The following is a 20,838-nucleotide window of genomic DNA, read 5'->3' as shown; positions in this document are numbered from 1 at the left end:
ACAGTTTTTAATAAGTGTGAGCTGCAGAGTGCACCTCTTCTTCAAAATTTAAAAACATTTAGAACGGCTAAAGCTGAACCCAACAAAAGTACTAAAAAATGAATTAGACAAAAAAAAGGTATTAATTCAAAATTTTATGTAACCTTTGTTCAATTTGTGAAAACAAAATGTTTTCTTAGCATTACTGGACAATTCTAGATTTGTGATGTCTACAAACTTTGACTTTAGGTGTGAAAAAAAAAAACATATCAGGTTCTAAGTTTTCACAACAATTACGTTAAAATCTGGTGTTGCCTCGTCGTCATGGACCCAATATCGTGTATTGTCTCGTCAGCTGGGCATGTCGTCACACCCAAACTGTGGCGGGTAGATCAATGGTTGTATTTTTGGAAACCGCTCTCAGTGCAAACGCGCACATTCACACTCACAAACTCTACATGTCTGAGCATACATGCAAACACACCAGCCACCCATGAGCATCAAGCCGCTGGCAGCGACCTCTCTTCTGAGCAGGAGACCGCAGGAATTGTTTATCACGGCAGATCAGGGTGACTAATCAAAAGCAGGCTGTTTCTTCTTGAACCTGTGCGAGGTTGAGATGTTTCCTCATCCCACACTGAGACATGTATGGGCCACGCCATGACCTCCACCCGCCACTCCTCCCTTTCAGTGTCTTGTCAACCTATAGGCCACAACATTACACCCGTGAGGGACACTCTACAAAAGACTTCAAACCTCCTCGCTCAAGGGTAGCAGAACGCGGGGAAACCATGTCTTACTCAAGACAAATGTTCCCTTTTGTTCTGGTTTATTTATCCAAGCCTTAATCTTAATAATTAACAGATAATGCATGTTTTGTTTTTTTTTCCTCCATTCTGCTCTCTGAGCCATGAGTTCATACTTAAGCATATCAAAGGAATAATTATAGTAAATAAAAAAAAAAGGAGAAAGGAACAACCATAGAGACGGGAATGAAATTTGATTACCAAGCAAAGTAAGAATTTCCATTAGCATTTGCCAAAGTCCCATTAAATGTTATGGGCACATCAAGGCCCACAGAACATGTTGGTCAGCACAGTGGGAGTATGACATCTTAACACTGTGCAGGGCCTCGTTCTGGACCACGCAGGCAGCTTCAAAAGAACACAACCTTCAAGAAAAAAACAGTCTGTAGGCCTAAGCCACGCGGGGAAAGCACCTCTGACACAAAAGAGATAAATGCTGAACTGATTTAGCCTGAAGGGGAGCGTAATGTTTGATGTATTAGGGTTAGTTACCAAACATTTCTTTGATACGAAGCAAAGGTGAACCCGGTTTCCAGACAGAAAAAAAGAAAAAAGGCTGACCCGTGGAGAGATGATCACACAAAGCTCAGACAGAAGGACATTTCAAAGCCTTCTTGGACGATTGTGGGCGCACTTTATTACTTCCTTGGAATATCTGAAAAAGAAGAACGGTTGAGCAAAAGAAAACTCTTTAAGAGCTCCGGGTGTAAATCTCTTTTAATGCCGCTGATCCCAGAAGCCCCTCGCTGTTTCTGCCTCCCTACTGGTCCCTCATTACGCATCGTCTCGGAGAAACGGCCGCCTTTTCCCTTCGCCTTCTCAAATACTGCAACGACTATAAGTGGTTGTCTAAAGTCGTAACTGTACGGGCTGTGTCTGCCAAGAGTCTGTCGCTTATACTTGCGTTTTTTTTTTTTTTTTTTTTCCTCCTTCGTCTCTCTCTGTTGATGTTGGTTAGGAGAGTATCACACAGGGGCATGTTGTGGACGCACAAAGTCGATATGGATTTTCTGACTTTACAAAAAACAGCTCGCAGCACATTCTGAAGGCCAAAGCAGAACAAACAGATACCTCTGATCACGAAATTGTGATTCTGATGAGTAAAAAATATTTGCTTTGCTTCTGTGGATTTCTTTACACTGAGGCTAACTTTTGACTGGGGTCCCGAAGGTCCTCCATCTCTGCCCCTGGTTAGGTTAGTTCCTGGTGGGATGTTTTTGTGCAGAGAGGCCACCTCTTTTCTTATCTTCCTGTCATCTCTGTGGGACGGCAGGGCACGACTCCTTCTCTGGCTCCAGAACCGCAGGCTTCCCCTGGACACCAAACCGCTGCTCCACACTGGATGTAGTCTTTGAGAGGCCGGTTGTTTAGGGTGTGTCACAGCTTATTAGCAGCAAAATGTGTGAAAAAAGCAGAGCTGGTGAAACTGTATTTGCAAAAAAAAAACAAAAAAAAAAAAACAGGGGGGTTTTATGGTCTTTTTTACTCGCCTGGAGCGCCAGCGGAGTGGGGTTTCCCACATAAAACGGGGCAGACGGACTGAAAATTCAGACAGTAACAAATAATGATGAGAAGGTGAGGTGGCTCCATCTACGTTTGAAAACATACCAGACAAATCGTTTGCGTTTATGATTTGCTAAACCTCATGCTGCAGATACTTGATGCTGGATAAGATATATGACGTGCATGAAAATTCTTACAGACCTTCTCATCAGGAATTAGTTTTGGGTGGAAGTCAGTGCATGTGTGTTTAAATATCATATTCCCCCCTGACCCCCCCCCCCCAACCCCCCAGAAATAGGTCGCAGAAAGTCACACAACCATGGATTTAATAGGAGATTTTCTGAATATGCTGTCCTAAATTAGTTTTTAACACTTTATTAAAACAAATCCCATATAAATGTAAAGGGCTAAAAATGCTCACTTGTTTGCCTTTTTTGTCTTATATCTGTCAAAGTCCAGTAAAGTTATTTCAACCTATTTTTCAAATCCTTCCAAGTTCTAGGACACATTTAGTGCATTTCATTTAGTCAGTCTTACGGATATGGTTTGTGATTTAAAGCCTCCTTTCAAGTTCATCTACCTGCACAATAAGTGAAAAAATGGAAAAAAGCTCAAAAGTACTTTATATATCGTTTATTCATTTCTCTTGATGCAAATGGGATAGGGTATGAAACCTGATTAGGACATGTATTTGTGAGGGTTGCATATTCTACCTGCAAGGTATTGCTCATGTTATTCTTTTTAGCCCACTCTTTTGCAGCCTTAACTAGTAATAGTAACAGTAATATCATCTTTTATTGTCATTGAAACATACATTACAACGAAATTTGTTCTCTGCATCTTAACCCATCCCCTAGGGGAGCAGTGGGCTGCCATGTGCGGCACCCGGGGAGCAATCTGGGGTTAAGGGTCTTGCTCAGGGAGCCAGAGTGCAGGTGCTGGGGATCGAACCGGGTACTTGCATCCTTTTCTGAGTGCAAGCATGCTGCTCTAACCAGTAGGCCAACACTCCCCAAACTTTAGAACATTTGGCTTGATACACATCTTGTTTTGGTCTACAGACAGTGCTCAACAGTTCACCTAGTGATGAAATTTTGCTTATTGCTCCTTTAAACCCATAGTCCAGCTATGTTATGTTGAATCAACTCAGGGCTGAATCGACTCATGTCTGATCCAGGACTGGTTTCGCAAAATAACCAAACTAGCTCATTTTCATGCACATCTATGCATATATGAGGGCCACATCTTTGGGACTGGTAGACGGTAAGGTTCGGAACGTCTTTGATTCATTGTTTTAGAGATAATACATATAATAAGGATGCTGATGAAATTTTGCTGTATTACCAAACTCCTTGTTACTGCCTCTAAATGGTTCTTTATCTGGCTATATGAATAGACCCAAATGCAGCATCAGTTCAGTCTGGTATGAGTTGGACCTGTTTGTCTTGTAAAGCGCCTTGAGATGACATCGGTTAGGAAGTGATGCTTTATAAATGAATCAAGCAAAGTGTCTTTCACAGGATCTTGATCATTTATGACAGTTTAAGAGATTTATAAATAATTTGACCTACTTTCTCAAGACATACAAATGGCATTTTACGGCCTATATGCCTTCAAATTACTTGCGAGCTAATGTGGAGTGGCACCATCACATGCCTCTGTCGTCTGCCACTAATCGATGGCTCTCATTTGCCCACAAGACAAAGTAATAATTACTGGAACCCTGTCAAGCTGTAGAATATGCTTTTTAGAAGATTGCAAAGACTGAAAACAAGAGCGAGAGAACATTACTTATAAACTGTGGTGAGACCGAGGCCTATAATAAAATCATGAATGGCACTGCGCGTGTGTAGATAGACCCTTACATGGACATACTTGTGGGCAACAAGAAAAACACTGAGCATACTCGGGCCTGAACCTGCATGAAGCCTGGAGAATGGTAACAAGGATTATGGTGGACGTATTTATAATAGTCGCCGCACAGGCTAAGTGTTCTCCCACCATTCCTGAAAAAGGCAGAGACGTCTGCCAAGCAACACTAATCTCCACCCCAATGTTGGAGAAAAGATGTCCTTCTGTCACATTTAACAGCTTGAATAAATAGGAACCAGGGAGAGAGGCAGATAAAAGGTTCTGTCACTGCTGAGCAGAGTGAGCCAGTAAGTGCCACGATACATTTTTGAACACGGAGAGACGCTGAACGCCAGAGAGCGCGCCGTGACCCCTTCCACCCTCAGCCCGCCGCCCGGCTTCTGGTTTGTGTAAGGGGCGTCCAGCTGAAAGCTACCAGGGGCCTTCATGCGTGTATGTGATGTTTCCAAGGAGAGACGGACCAATTAATCTGATTATAGTCGCAAATCCTCTGACATATGTAGGGCCCGTCTGAAACCATGTGCCGGACAGATGTGCGTTCGTGTGTGCGTGAGCGTTTATGTACCTGTGTGCGGACGTGATCCACGGACGTAGCAAAAGGTATGGCTCCATGTCAAAGAGGAAAAAAAAAAAAAAAAAAAAACGATCAGGATCTTGGCAGGGGCTCTACAACCAGCAACATTTACCACATGTGACATTTGTAAACATTTATCAATCTTATAGATGGAAGCACGTCCTGCTGGAGACCTGGAACTGTATGCAAATCCCGAGCTCCGGGTGAGTGGCTGATTCTCGGAAGTCGTAACGCAGCAGTTCAAAGCGTGTGAAATAAAATACGGGGTGAAATAGTAAACCGCCTGTCAGGTCTTTTCGCAGTCTGTTTAAAAACGCAACACTTAAACAGCCCCTTTTTTATCGGCAGGCCCATGAATATGCCTTTTTCTAACAGGTTATCCTTTCATTTTTTTTTTTTTTTTTTTTTTTTTTTTTTTTCCAAGTCAGAGATCTCACTCGGTTGCAGCTCAGCGTGTGTTTGTGTCACCGACTGCAGCCCGCTCTAAGGGGCGGGTAGGAAGTAGAACGAGGAGCTGACAGACAGAGCCTGATACTGCACTTCCACCACAGGCCAATCCCCAGCTAACCCCTGTGCTGACAGCCAGGATGTAGCACTCATCCACAGGCCACAGCCCGGCTTCTGGGGCCCAGGAAAAGGAGAACAGGGAGAGCCGGGAGAGGGCTGCTTGGCTGATGATAGAGAAAAAGGGGGAGGAGGAAGAGGACGAAGGCGGCTGGCGGTTTTGGTGGCACGCACCACTTTTATGCCTTTAGAGTCCACAGAGTGAGCGGCTGCCAGCAGCTTGTCTGACGCTTGGCTTAGTGACAGATCCACGACATGCAGAACATATACAGCTACACGTACTTCTGCACTTTTGTATAAAATATATATATATATATATATATATATACATGGGGAGTGAATACCACTTAATACCACTTACTTCTCAAGAAAAAGCAAACTGTTGATTGTATTTTTACAAGAAAAATAAAGCATGGGTTTTTTAAAATGCTCATGCAGGAAACTTCTTAGACAGACCAAACATTTATGGGGAGTTTATTTCTCATATGAACAGTGCTGTGGAAAAAAAAAAAATGTTTCCCCCATTACATTTATTTTTTTTTTAAATATAACCTGAGTGAAATTAAAAAGCAGTTTTCAAAGGATAATTTTATTTGTGAAGGAACAAAAGCTATCCAAATCAACCTAGCCCTACGTGATAAGGTAAGGGTTCAAGTGCAAAAAGGTCCTCTTTGAGGCAACGCCACAGCATCTGGATTGGAATTTGACTAGGCCAATCCAAAAAGCTGCATTTCCTGTTTTTATTTCATAGGTGGGCTTGCTGGTGTGCTTCCAATCTTGTCCAGCTGCAGAACTCAAGTGTGTTTGTGCTTACGGTCACAAACTGATGACCTCGCATTCATTCAGGAATTACTACCAGAGAGCTAAATTAACGGTTTTAATCAATTACAGCAAGCCAGACTGGTCCTAAAACAGCAAAGCAGTCCCAGACCATCACACTATCACCCCCGTGTTTGATTGTTGGTGAGATCTTTTCCTAAAATGCTGTTTTAGCTTTATACTAGACGTAACAAGGCAAGTTACTTTCTTTTTTTTCCCAAAGGATTTACATATAAAGATTTCTAAATGAGAAATGCACCTTTGTGTTTGTTTTGATCACCAATGGTTTTTGTCAATGACTGAACCCATTGATGCAATTCATGCACAGCCTTCTTTTCCTATTGTTGAATCACAAACCCTGAATTTAACTTTGCTTCAACTGCTTCAGTTGTTGTTCAGCGTCCTCATGGGGGAATCACTGATGCACTCTCTGAGTAGTTTTTGCCACTCCTGAGGAAGGTTCACCACTGATCAATGTTTCTATCATTTGTGTTTAATGGCTCTCAATGTGGCTGGAGTCCCAAAGCCTTAAAAATGGCCTCGTACCCCCTTTTGAGATACTGTAGATGACAGTGAATGTTTCTCATCTGTTCTTATTCTTATCTCTTAGTTACTTTTATTTAGGTCAGGGCATGATGTTCTGCTTTTTAAGATCATTCCACCTACTTTATTTGCAAGACGAGTTGGCTTGAGTGAATCCTTGATTGTAGATCCTGCCTCATGTTCAACTACTTTTTCACATGGAATCAGGTTGTTTTGGATAGCTCATTTCCCTTAATAGATGCAATCATGATTTGAAAACAACATACAGTACTAAACCTTGATTTAGGTGTGACAAGAAAAAAGCAAAAGCAGAAGAAATCTGTAAGAGCGCAAACACCTTTTCACAACACTGTATCGATAGCATAACCTCCTAAATCCCTGTTCTCCTATATTTGTTCTGACAAGGGATATAAACATGCAGCCAGCTCATATGATAACATGATACACAATATTGGGTTTATAAAAGCCTAATATTTAGGAATATTTTTTGTCAAAAGTCAAAATCCCAATGTTTGTCCAATTGTAAGTTGGTCGTAATGCCATACAAGTGTCTCCCTTTTTTGGAGTCTCACAAAAACAATAAAAGATGAATAAATTTTAAAACTCAACTCTGTCAACACAGCAGGTCAACAAGCTAAGCACTGGTTTCTTTTATACATTGAGTTGAAGAGTTCAGGGTGTTTGGGGCTCATAACATAATGTTATGTGTAAACATACTGTATTGTTTCATAATTCAAACAAATATTAAATATTTAACTATAACTAAAAATGAACTACTTTGTCACAATTTATATTTATGGATAAAAATGGCTTGTTTCCAAATAAAAAATGGATGAAGGAATGGACTATGCGACAATGCGTAGATACAATGGGGGGGGGTATGTTAAAATTAGAGAGGGGGGGTGAATTAAACTAGAGCCTATGAATTTGCATAATGAGATTCATCAGAAATATTGTGGTACTTTAATATCGCGAGATCTCAAGGCATAAGATCTAGTTACACCCGTAGCTCAGACATAGCCCGTGAAGAAACATGGACTGTGTAAATAATGCCGTCTGAACCAGAACTCAGAGGAGTGATGAATGCTCAAGCCTCAGAGGCCGGCGGTGAACCCAGCTGCATGCTGAGAGACGGCTCCGCGTAGAGCCAGAGATGTTCTTCCAGCTGGGATCCCAACGCCGCAATAGAGCTCCAGTGTCAAAGCGCCACTCTGGCCTGAGGCTGGGACAGCGCTCCCCCCCCCCCCCCCCTTGAGGTTACGCCTTCAGGGCTAGCCTTCAAGCTGACATGCTCCCTGAAGGGGGGGGGTCGGTTAACCCACGCACACAGAGAAGGAGGCAGACACTGATTGCAGTTACCTCATGCAACAGATTCTCTTTTTTTCAACCAGCTGAGCTGCAGTTTGCATTAAAACCCAGCCTATTATTACGGTTTTTAGTTCAAAGGGATTTCCAGTGACACTACACTTTAGGCTAGAGGAGGAAACTTTGATGAATGGAGCAAACAGCTCGGCCCTCACCTGCAGCAACCCATTTTTCTTATCAAGGCGACCGTATAGATTTTTCTATTCAGGCAGCTCTATGAAATCACACAGACGAAAAAAAAAAAAAAAAAAAATGTCTACGTTTTATCCCCTTATCCATCCTCTTCATAGACACCCGATCATTTTTGCAGCGTTTCAGGAGACGTGGAATTTCCCAAGAAGATGTATTGCTGCAGCTTTCTGGGAAATATTAATATCCAGCCTGCGGAGGATAGGTAAAGGGAGAGGAGAGGGGATCGGGGGCATGTGAGGGGTGGGGTACAGAGAATAAGTATAGTGCCATGGGTACCTGATGTAAAAACACCCCGTCTAGTGCAATCGCTGCAGCTCGTTCACCCTTCTGATGGGGGGGGGACGCCTGTTTCCTAGGGGACACCGGGGTGCCTGGATGGGAGGGCCGGGAGTCCAAAGCGGACTGTCATCTCTGCACACACTCCCCTGTCATCACTGCTGCACTGCAGATTCTCCACATCTGCCTCGCCTTACACAGCACGGCCCGGCTCTTACCAAAGCCCCCATCGTCTCTGCCTTCCGCCCACGTCTCCACTCCCCCATCAGGATCATCCAAATATTTCCCCTCGCTGCTTTTTGAAGCTTCCATGGGTCATGGGACCTCATGCACAAATCACGCTGGCCTGCCGTGGGGGGGCGAGTCAGAGAGGACAGGAGGGAGTCAGACGCACAGAAATCCAATCTGCACTGTTTTCATACGGGGTTATTTTTCTTGCCAAGGCAGCCATCACCAATCAGCAGCTGGTTCTAAACAGCGAGTTTAGGGAGCTCCCGCTGTACTGATGCCGGTCCTGGCAGCTGATCCCAAACATATCCCCAGGACGCGGTAAGGGGAAGGGGTGGTGAGTAAATTCAGAGAGGCTGACAGCCTGCAGTGGTTTAACATGGGGGTTAGCCCCAAAAACATAGCTCTGGGTTTATGTTGATGGATGGATGACCAAATCCATTTCATTGTTTGCAATAAAACATAGATGTTGACACCACGTTTGCTATGAATTATGAATTATGATGTACTAAGTGAAAACAAAATTACGGAAGCCACGAGATTCTCTCAATGCAAATTAAAATACTTGACTTGGATATTCAGGATTATTTCTATTATAAGAATGCATGAGGTGGTTATCAGTATGAAGGTTACATGATTATGGTTTCAAAACCACTCCAGTTTTCAGCCCTATTTGTTCCTGCAGTTTAATGGTGTTTCAACAATATGCCAGAAAAGCTTCTGGGGAACTTGCTCCGACTTTATGGAGCACAGCTCACTGCTCACTGCCGGTCAGCTGGCTGAAAGAAGGCCACCACACAATTTCCTTCCTCGCAAACGTCATTTTTTTTCTACTGGAAACATTTTTGATTGTGAAAAACAAGGAGAACCGGACTGCGGAGACTGAAGGAATCCCTGTTAGTGAGACGCTGTTCCCAACTTAGTGACTTTCTTGTTATATTTCAGAAATATTCAGTCACAACATTTTCTAGTGTTACTGAAAATTTTCAGAAACTTTGATGCCCCAAAATATCCCTTTTGCCGGGCCACTAGCCAGGACAAAGGGGAGGGTTATACATAACTATGAACAAAAACAAACTAAGAAGGACAGAAATGTCTTATTCACTTTTTATTCCTCAATGTTAGTCCTGTCTCCTACAGTTTCTATTGCAATTCTATGCATAATTCCAATTATGTAAATTAGGGAATTACGTCATTTAACAACTTTTAGGGACCTTTAGGACAGCCAAGCTGCATGTCTGTTAAGCACCCGACTGCAGGCTGGTTATATGAGCAAATACTTGGCGAATTACCAAGCAAATATAAAGAGCAAAAGGGCAAACTGACATAATATTGTGCATAGAAGCGCTTCAAAATTCCAACAAAATGTATCTGGTGGTTTTTGAATATGTTTCCTTATTATGTCTCAAAATAGAAATAAATGTTGAGTATAAATCGATGTTATAAATAACATTATTACAACATATGATAATAAATATGTTATATCATTGTTGTAGCAGTAGAAATAATTGTTGTTTTTCTGTTTTAAATGAAGCCAATTGGATCACCTTAATTGTTTCGATTACATTTTATTTGTGTTATTTTTGTGTTAAGTACCATGATATTTTCAAAAGTTATCCCACTGTAAGAATCTCATCTCTGGACCATGCCTAAAGGTGAGCAGGCACAAGAGGCCCACTGCTTTAGGCAAAAAAAAAAAAAAAAAAAGTCCAACAGAGAAGATTTTGGGCCACGACAGACAGAGAGAGACGAGCCGGTGTGGACCTTCCCCTGTCGCCCGCTGAGCGCCATGGCTCATGGTGAGCACAGATGCCGGGTTTGGAATCTGCAAGTGCGGGTTAAAGTAATCACATTGGTCTCACTGCATCTGATCTGCAGTCTAACAGACTTCCAAACAGTTGAATGAGTAAATAAAGTGCCCCAGGGGACTCCCGCTGGAGCTGGATTACCAGGAGGGGTGCACGCACAAAAGGGGCTGGAGCCCCACAGCCCGATAGTGAGCCGCAGACAAAGGCCTCGCATTGGACCTCGACCAGGGAACCGGCAAAATTTATTAATCTCATCCTAGACTGAGCCTCCTGCCATTGCAGCACCCTTAGCTGGTGACTACGAGCAGGTACACACTGTGAAATGACTCCATATGTATGCATTTGCCCTTCAACACTGAATGTGAAGAAACCGTCTAAATGTGCACGCTGCGATGGTTTCTTTGTAACTTTGTGCAAACATGTAAACATACTGTCCCGTAGGCGCAAAAATAAGAGGCACCGCGGCCGTTAAAGCGCAAGGACCACATAAGACGAGTCTCATGCTCACTTGGCTGTGGAGGCCAGGTCTAGAGGCGACTAAGGGCCACGACTTTATGCAGCCCCAACCCATCCCGGGCCCCATTCTTCCCCTCTTTCTGGGCCTGACACAAATAAAAGGATTAGGAGCCCCCGTTTCCGTCAGACCCTCTATTCAAGACAAAGCTCTGACCGGCTTAGTGTCACACTTAATGATAAAAGTGCAAATCTCTGTCAGTCACTTTGGGCAGGAATACCGGTATTTGGGGGGCTAATCTGATTTGATGAAGATTAAAGGACTTTTTTTTAAGAGATGACATATTTTGCAAAACAAAACAATATATATATATATATATATATATATATATATATATATATATATATATATATATATATATATAAATAGCTAAACTGCAGCAAGCCAGCAACTACATTTGACATGCAGCAACGAGGATGAGCCGTATCTCCCCGCTTCCAGTGCGAGGCAGTGGAAAGAGCACAATTTAGAGACAAAGAAAGAAAAGAAGCAAGTGTGCATGCGCGCACAAGCGTGCCCACACCCTCGCTAAAACCTGGGCTGAATGTAGACAAACACACGGCTCTGCCCATTCGCATGCAGAGCTCGAATGTGTGGCGTGAGTGCGAGAGTAAGCCTTGGGCACACAACAGTCTGAACGCAGCACTTGCCACCACCATGCCAGTCCCCTCTTGTGTATCTGTGAAAAGCCTACGTGTTGGAAAAACATTCCAGAGGGGGGATCACATATACACAGTTGGGGCCAGGAGCCACGCCGCGAGCCAGCAGCAGAGGCCATGTCTCAATTTCTCACGCGCGTTCGATCGGGCTTGCACCAAAGAAACAAGTGTGGGCTGATTCCAGACGGCCAAGTGAGACAAACAGAGCGTACATGCTGCCGGATAAAACCGTGAATGTGCAGGAGTAAGCGAGGCAACTGTAATATCGGAATTGAATAATTTCACAGCGGCGAAATAATGCGGCCAGATTTGAACGTAATTGGAGACGAAAACATTCGCTGAGTATGTGTATTGCTCCACTAGTTGCTTTGAAAAGACTATTATAGGATTTCTCAGATTTGGCCAAAAAACCTAATTTGTAAATTGCATTTAATGGCTTGCGGTTGCCCTGCTTTTTGTTATGAAGAGTCGGCGTGCTGGGAAAATAGCCCCGAAGACCTGAGGATTTAGGAGCCGGTAATAAAAATCACTGCTATGCCGAGCCGGGGGCTTTCTTTCTCCCGCTCGCTTGTTCTCCCTGCCGTTGCTGATCGGCGTTCACGATTGACTGACGTGTCCCCCTGGCTGCCTAACAGCCGGCTTTAGGAGATGAGGTTAAATTGTGGCTACCAACAAATTGCACGCTTGAGTTCCTCTGCACCCCTCTGCTATCATGCAGTGTAATGTGAGCACACCAGGCAGATCCCTCTGCAGATCCTTCTCCTCCGCTGCACAACAGCCAACCCCCCCCCCTCCCTCAACCCACAAAAAGCCACAGAGACCTCTTTCCACATCCCTAGCCACCAGCCCGGCCTCTAAAGTGATGGGCATTACAGTGGCTTCCCATGGTGTCCTGCAAAGCACTCTGAGTTCCAGAACACTCTATACACCCTGCTGCACCTTTTGGCATGCACTCTGTGACCAGTCATCGCCGCTAAAACGCGCAGCAGGAGTACAGTGTCGGTGCAAACGGACATCTTAATGAAATCCCCTCACTTAATGGATAACCTCTAAGTTGGTGATCTGCCGATATCAAAAGCAGCCTCGGATTCTAAAACACTGCAGGCATCGTCACAAGTAGGACAGGGGCTCACATGCAGGGGTTTCCAAAAGTATTCACGCCCCATGCGATTTCGTCCACGTGACGGAGCAAAAATAAAGTAGCACATTGCTGTGCTCCCAGAAGCTGCCTTATGGAGCAGGTGTGTCGCCGTGTATCACTACCAACTCTGCACATCCGGAGACTCGGTTTCTTGTCCATTCTTCTATTTCTATTTAAAAAAGCTAAAGCTCAGTCAAATTGGATGGCGTCTGTGAACATGCATTTTCAAGTCTTTCCACACGTTTCCCATCCGATTTAATTCAGCAATGGGACTAGGCCATCGTCTTTGATCCAAACCATGCTACATGTGGTCTCTGGCCGCATGTTCCGTGTCATCCTGCTAGAAGGTGAACCCACGCTATTAAATTTTTTTGTAAACTTTTCTAGACATACTTTACATTTGGCTCCAATCATATTCCCCTAATCTCTCCCCAGCTTCCCTGTCCCAGTTGTAGACACCTCCCCATCCCCCGCTCCCCCCCCAGCATGATGCTACCAACACCTTGTCTTAAGGAGGAGCTGCAAGTTAAGGTGGGGACTGCATTGTCTTGGTTTAGCAGTTCTGCCGCATATGCTTTATTTGTGGACGGTGGACAGAACAGTCGTTCAGGAGATCTCTGAAGTTTGCGATATTGTTTTAGAACCTAACCCTGCTTTAAGTTTCTAGATGACGTTATCTCTTGCCTGTCTACTGTCCCCCATGGTCTTCATGATGGAGTTTGTGCACTGATGTTCTCTGAAATACCTCTTTCATTTAATTTTATCTATAGGTATAAGATTAAAGGGGGCTGAATATAAATACAAACCACACTGTCAAAATTGTAAAATTCAAAAAAAAATATTAAATCATATATATGTCTCCTTACACTAACACAACCATGAGCTCTTTTGTGTCGGTCTACCCCATTAAGTCAACGGATGTTTGTGGCGCTAACGTGACAAAATGATAAGTTCAAAGGATAGGAATACTTTTGCAAGGCCCCTAGAAAACAAATCATTATTGCCTAAAAGGTTCTACTTTTGGGACCCAGATGGAAGGGGGGGGCGGGTGGGTGGGGGGATAAAAATCGGGAACCCAAGATGTTGCAGTGATGCAAATAAACACACCCCGACAGGTCTTTAATGGCTCTTAATGTGTTGGGAGGGAGGGGTGCATGGTTAGCAAACCATGAGATGACAGATGATGCATCCTAGTGTGCTGCTGGGACAGGCCGAGCCGTGTTGACATAAAACCCAATACTTCCTTACTGAGGAACGGGGCCAGCTTCAGCCAGCTCCTCGCCGAGCACTAAAGAAACCCCAGCAAGCCAAAGCAATATCATCTGCCTTTGGGTTTCCAACGCGAGATTTATCTCCCTGCATAGGTCTTGATTTATTTGCCCAAGAGCAAGGGCTAAAGACACCTTTTTATCCATTTTTAAGGGAGATTTAAAGGGGGGGGGGGGTAGGTACAGCTAAACGTGAGAAAATGTTGCTGGAACGAAGCTCGACAAGGTTGAGGAGCATCTTTAATTAAGTGCAAAACTCCTAAGCTGGTTTTTATAACTATAACGCCACACACGTCCCTGTGTTTTTCCTTTTTTTTGTCTCGTATTCTTAGCTTGCGTATGAGTGCTGCAACAGCGCCGTGCGACACAGGAGTGTCCTGGAGAGAGTAAAACACACACACACACACACACACACACACACACACACTAGAGGAGCCAACACAGAAACCAAGCCGTCAGCATCTATCCTGCATACACACACACACACATTCATACACACACTGCGGCAGCGTCCCGGGCACGGCTAATTAAAAAACAACAATTTCACAGGAGGGCAGTGCAAACCGTTCTGAAAAAGCACCTCTCAGCACACCGGGGGATCCTGCAGAAAACACTGGGAGGTTAGGCAGGTTCTGGGAGCGCTGCCTTTATGGCTTCATCTCTGCTGTGTGTTTCCTACTGCTCACACTACTGTGACCTGGATTTCTTTTTTCTATTTTCTTTTTTTTTTACTTACAGCACGAGAGCTCGAGGAAAACAAAATATGCTTGTTGACTGTTTTTAATTGTGATTGAAAAATAAATACAAATAAAACCTAAACTAAAATGTGTCCACACTGCAATGCCATCAAACCAAAAATAGTTTTAAAAAAATGAGGAAAAAATAAATCCTCTGAGACGCATCAGCAAGACCTCTAAAAAAGAAGTCAGTGAGGTGTAAAATATAGTTAGTAAATGTTATGTTTTGCAGGCAGAGCCCGTGGCACTTTCTAACAAGGCAGTCCATTACAAGGGTGTTGTCCAACACTTGGGTCGAGTGATAGGCCTTATTACACGGCTCCCTTCAAAGCATCTGCTTGGTTAGAGGAGAAAAAAAAAATCCCTGTGGGGGAAGAGATCTCCCTCTTTCTAATGATGTATAATTGACCTCCCAAACACCAGGGCACAACAAACTCTCCCGGAATGGTGTAATTCCACTCTGCCTTTTACATACCGCTCGTCTCGTTCGAGCTTGTTCCTCCTCTACGGCTATGGCTGTCAAACCGACTGACAGCTCAGCTGCTAGCCTTTCAGACCATCCTCATATTTTCTCACTAAATTCTGCTCTACAATTCTCCGTACAGATATTTTTTGACGTGCATTTCACCGATTATGTCTACTTTTGTACATTTTGGACATGTCGGCTCTTGATTGTCACACGGAATGTATATTTTGAAATAAAATGTTGGGGCAGACAAAAAAAAAATATGGGCAAATATGAACTGCTCTTGTAACATTGTTATTTAATTCAATTCTATTCCGTTTTATTTATATAGCGGCAGTTCACGACGACACGTGTTATCTCAAGGCACTTTACAAAGTCAAATTCAATCAAATTATTGTAAAAAAGTTTCCTATCTAAGGAAACCCAGCAGATTACATTTAGTCTTTGACAAGCAGCATTCACTCCTGAAAGAGCATTTAGCCACATTGGACAGTCGTCTGCATTGTCGATGGCTTGCAGCAATCCCTCACACCGAGCATGCATGAAGCGATGTAGGAAGCGAGATATTTTTTTATCTGGGTTTGTGGGAGTTTTAAGAATACAGAACACAATTGTTCCTCCCCCGTTTGCAGTTAAACCTGTTAAAAAGGTGCAAAAAAAAAAAAAAAGGCCCACTTGCCAATGCCTTGATTTATTATAGCTAGTGAGCACTGATTATGGGGCATGAATCAGTTGCTGTAGGAATGTAATTAGGCACGAAGACCTCTGTAAGGGGTTGGAACTCTCTTCACAGCCCAAAGCAGTTTGTGAGCTGACAAATGCATCTTAAATGGCTGTCATAAAAGTCAAAAAGGTGCCAATTACATCTTTAAGTATCGCATCAGTGAAAATGGAATAAACATTGAAAAAAAGAAAAAAAAGAAAAACAATATGCTTGTGCTAGTGTGAGAGAGCAACCTGGCAGCTCTTTTATATCTGGGAGGGGTTAAAAGAAAAGGGAGAAGATTGTAATGATGCGTTGAATTTTAGTGTGTGGGAGCAGGATGGCGTGCTTCCTGAGGTGATCGCACTTGTCACACATGCCCACAGCATTCAAAACAGCGAAGCAGGAAATTACAGGGAACAAAAAAGGACAGTTTTATTCCAAATATGGTTCCTAAAGAGCATGGCATGGCAGTTCATATATATATATATATATATATATATATATATATATATATATATATATATATATATATATATATATATATATATATATATATATATATAATTATTTTTAGGATTATTATTATTATTATTATTATTAGGATGAATATTTAGAGGTCACAGCTACTAAGGCTCCATCCTTGCATGTGCTTTCCTTTCCAACACCTTTTTTTTTTGCAGATGACCTAACTTTAGATGGACATAGCTGCAACAAGTAGGAGAAAACGAGATCCTTCTGTCTCAGCTTCCAGCCACCCCTGGGCCGTGACACCATGACTCTGGTATCCCCTGGTTACTGCGATGAATTTTCCATTGTTGCCGGCCGACTACACTGCTGTCTCGAAGCTGGGTGAATGGCACGCATGGCAATGGATGTAACTCTTTGTCGCTTTGCAAGGTGTCTAGCAGAGAGCCATAATGTCCCGGTAATCGAGGGAGAATTGCTTAAAAGGGCCGGACACAAAAAGCTGAAAATTCAGTGACAAGCATGAAAAGCGCTCATCCAGTGAGAAACACTGAGGCACCCCGGGGTCTTCACAGGCCAAGCAGCGGCCCCTGTGATGCTGCTGCTACAATTATAGGCTCTGCATTTCTCTCGCTCTGTGAGATCATTTAATCATTTTTGCTAATACCATCAGCCTTATGAAGACTGGTGAAAAAAAAGATTTTTGTTGGAAAAAAAATTATAATTTTGTTTAAATTAGTATCACTTCCCGAAATAGACCTAATTTAGAGTGTAGCACAATTGTAAAATAAATAAGAATAAGTAGGAGGAAATATGTGTTTTTTATAAATAATAATAATAATATTTATTATTGATTGTTACTTATTTTAATTAAAACAAACATTTGCAAATTGTCAGATTAAAATGTTGGCATATTTATATGTTTAAAAGTAATAACAATAAATGTGTAACAAATATTTTTATTTTATTTTACCATAAACAAAATATATGCTGTTAGAACGTTAAATGCGTATATGCGTGCATTATCCGCACATGCGCAACTTGCACGAACCTGATTCGGCAAAGGTAGCTTTGAATTTCACGGAGTCAAAAAAAAAAAAAAAAAAAAAAAAAAAAAGAGGCAAATTGCTTTTCGGTGTAACTCGCACGCTATATTCTTTAGTTCCGTTAAAAAAAAAAGCAAAACCAAAATTAAACACGTGATGAAAAGATTTGTGTATGGTAAAAATATACACGCATAATAAATATAAATGCATACAAATACACTGATAACAGAATATAAATTAAATAAAAGTAATAGGATGTGACATTAGGTCGCCGTATTCAAATAAGTTAAACAACTTTTCATATTAAAGGCATATCAATGGTAAATGATTTACAGAGAAACACTAATACGGGCCGATCTAAACGCGCTTTAATGGGCTCACAGAAATCTACTGAGAGTGTTTGCAATTCATCGTTATTATTACAATAATAATAATTATTATTGTTGCTCTCATTATTGCTGTTGTTATCGTTTAAAACGGACCGTGAGCTTGACGGAGAAACGCCGAATGATTCAGCTCGGAAATCAGCGTCGGGGAGCGGAATAAAAAGCGATTCTCCACGCCTCCGGATTCTCGGGCCTGAGCGGGACCGGGCTGCATCTTTACACGCAGAGGGTGCAGAAGCAGCCGTGGAAACACCGTGGGTTACTGTGACAATGGCGCAAATTCGAGATGCAGGCTACAACTGCTCCATCCATAACGCAAAACTCAGTCCCAAATTTATCATCAGATTTTAATGGCCTGAAGTTAAGCTACAGCTGTTTTGATTAAGACAAGGTGAATTTCTGTAATCTCAGCGTCACAAAAATGGATGTAATAATAACTTCTGTCCTCCCAGATGCGTTTCCCGAGCTGTGAGAGCCGCAGGAGGCCTTCAGACCAGCCAAAGCCATTTTTTCTTTGAATCACTGCACACCCACTGAAACAGCGTATAAAGAAAAGCAAAGAGGAGGGGGGGAGGTAAAAAAAAAGGAGAGAGAAAAGGGGAAAAGAACCAAAATCTCCCTCCACCTCCTCCTCCTCGGACGGTGCTTGTGCTTACTGTTGGTAGTCGTGCTTGCAGTAAAGTTTCCTTTCTCTGAAGTAACAGCTGGTGGTGAGAGGCTGTTGACACACGGTGCACTGCAAACACTCTTCGTGCCATGAGGAGTCGTTGACCCTCATCAGGAAGCGGTCGGAGATGGGACGCTGGCAGCCCTCGCACACGGACCTGTGGTGACACTCGGAGCCTGGAAGGACAGAGAGAGAGAGAGAGAAGGAAGGCCTGAACCAAGGTGTGCAAGCGCCTGATGAGGGGATGGCGATGGCGAGGGCGCAAATGATGCGGATCGTTGTAACGCATTTAAAATAAAACGTGCCTGTTCGGTGAGGCCTGGGTTGAATCACCGCCTTCCCAAAATCTACAGACTGTTTAAAAATGAACACATAAACGCTACAATAGGGATGACACCGCTCCACTGTTTCCTCCGTTTGCGTTGCACAAACCCCTTTCTCGTTTTTTTTTTTTTTTTTTATTGCGCTGTGGTGACAATGAGACAAATACGCACGGATGCAAAACAAAACAAATAAACGAAATGAAGCCATGCGTCCGCGTCTGGAGTGCGTCTGGCCGCAGGTCCGGCGCTCGGCTGCGTAAAAAAAAGGTGTATAGCACTCACCGAGCAGGACTCCCAGTGTGGCTTGTCCCGATCGCAGCGGGTGATCTTCGATTTTTATGCCGTCCAACATGATGCGCGTCTCGGACCGTTCTCCCGCGGAGAGGCGCTCCAGCGACACCAGACCTGTTGCGATATCCATAAGAATATATGGGTGAGAGCTGGCAAGGAAGAGGAGGGTGGAAAAAAAAAACACACCCGCTCCTGAACTGGGCACTGTGTCTATGTAGGCGAGCTGATGAAGAACCTGTTGGAAACTCCTTGCGACGCACAAACTAGCCGTGCGTCTCAGAGATAAAGGTAAGGGGGAAAAAAAGCGAAGGGGGGGAAAAAATGCGTCTTCTTTGATGCTCGATCGCCAATAAGGCAGCCTATAAGCCGGAAGCGCGAATCCCTGATGCGTCAGGGAAGAGCAGCAAACAAACGTGGAAAACTCTGGACAGTCACCTGTTATGATTAGAGGACCGAGGAAGCTTTATCTTCTCCTCCCCAAAGCCGACGGGGAGAAAAAAAAAAACCAGGAGCCGCAACAAAACGACTTCCCCGAATGACAGCCTCGCCAAAGAGGAGGAAAGCGGAGGGGAGGAAAAAAAAAGAGAGAGTAGGGGTAAAAGTTGACACCAAATCCAGAGATAGCTCAGCGCGTATGCAGATGTCCCGGCAGAAACTCTTTGGAGCTAACAGAGACGGTTGGCTGCTTGTGCCCCCGTCGCTGCAAAAGTCTGAGATCAAGATTGAAGCGAGTAGAGATCCTCCCACTCCTGCATGCACGGCTGCACTTTTTTTCTTCCTTCGTTTTCCTCCATTCACTGCCGTGGAGTTCTTTGGAGCAGGGTACACTGTGCTCCTCACAGTCCAATACCAGCACAGGGGGTCAAATAATAATAATAATAATAATAATAATAATAATAATAATAATAATAATAATAATAATAATAATAATAATAGAAACAGACTGGCTCTGACAATTTTTGAGGAAGAAGAGAAGAGTAAAACGACAAATAACAGAGGAAAGTAAAACATACAACGTCTATAACAACAACAAAAGAAACTTAAGACGAGAAATACATTTAAAAAAAATAATAAATAAAGGGGGCGTTTTTGGCCTCACACAAGTGGAACCTAGGTTGTGTGTGTGTGTGTGTGTGTGTGTGTGTGTGTGTGTGTGTGTGTGTGTGTGTGTGTGTGTGTGTGTGTGTGTGTGTGTGTGTGTGTGTGTGTGTGTGTGTGTGTGTGTGTGTGTGTTGGGCATCACAGGCTCTTTTGTGTATTGTCTCTGGTGGAAGCTGCTGCTCCTTTTCAGCTGATGCACCTGGCGATCAGGGGTGATAACAGCGCTGTGTCCGGCCTCTACCACCTCAGCTGACCATCTTTCAATCACCCAGGAAAATGGCACCACCACCACCACCACTACTACAAACAATAATAATAATAATAATAATAATAATAATAATAATAATAATAATAATAATAATAATAATAATAAGTATGACTTTCTTCTACACAGTAAAACAGCAATAATAAAAATATAGTCGTTGCTTAAACTGTACATGGACTGGATGATTATAAACAAATTGCCTGCCAATGAATTAATAAAGTAGCTATTCCTCAATCTTAAAGTAAAGATCTTCACTCAGAGTCTGTGCTGTGGA

The 20,838-nt window shown here is 43.1% G+C and overlaps 1 protein-coding gene across 2 annotated transcripts in view; it reads right to left on the bottom strand.

Annotated features, from left to right (window-relative positions):
• The window catches only part of lmx1bb (LIM homeobox transcription factor 1, beta b), a 62,245-nt gene extending 42,329 nt beyond the window's left edge, over positions 1-19,916 (bottom strand). The window contains exons 1-3 of one of the 2 annotated variants that reach the window (XM_012866227.3): positions 19,634-19,916; positions 19,190-19,312; positions 18,574-18,760 (exon numbers count right to left, since the gene is read on the bottom strand). In XM_012866227.3, the coding sequence (XP_012721681.1) occupies positions 18,574-18,760; positions 19,190-19,259 (257 nt within the window). In that variant the 5' untranslated portion in view covers positions 19,260-19,312; positions 19,634-19,916. The other variant, XM_021318348.2, reaches the window with a different exon arrangement.
• Between the last annotated feature and the right edge of the window lie 922 nt (positions 19,917-20,838).

This window comes from Fundulus heteroclitus, chromosome 12 (genome assembly GCF_011125445.2).
Source record: "Fundulus heteroclitus isolate FHET01 chromosome 12, MU-UCD_Fhet_4.1, whole genome shotgun sequence".
Taxonomy (NCBI): Eukaryota; Metazoa; Chordata; class Actinopteri; order Cyprinodontiformes; family Fundulidae; genus Fundulus; species Fundulus heteroclitus.
Note: the sequence above shows the minus strand (reverse complement) of the source record. Positions and strands in the feature narration are given on the sequence as shown.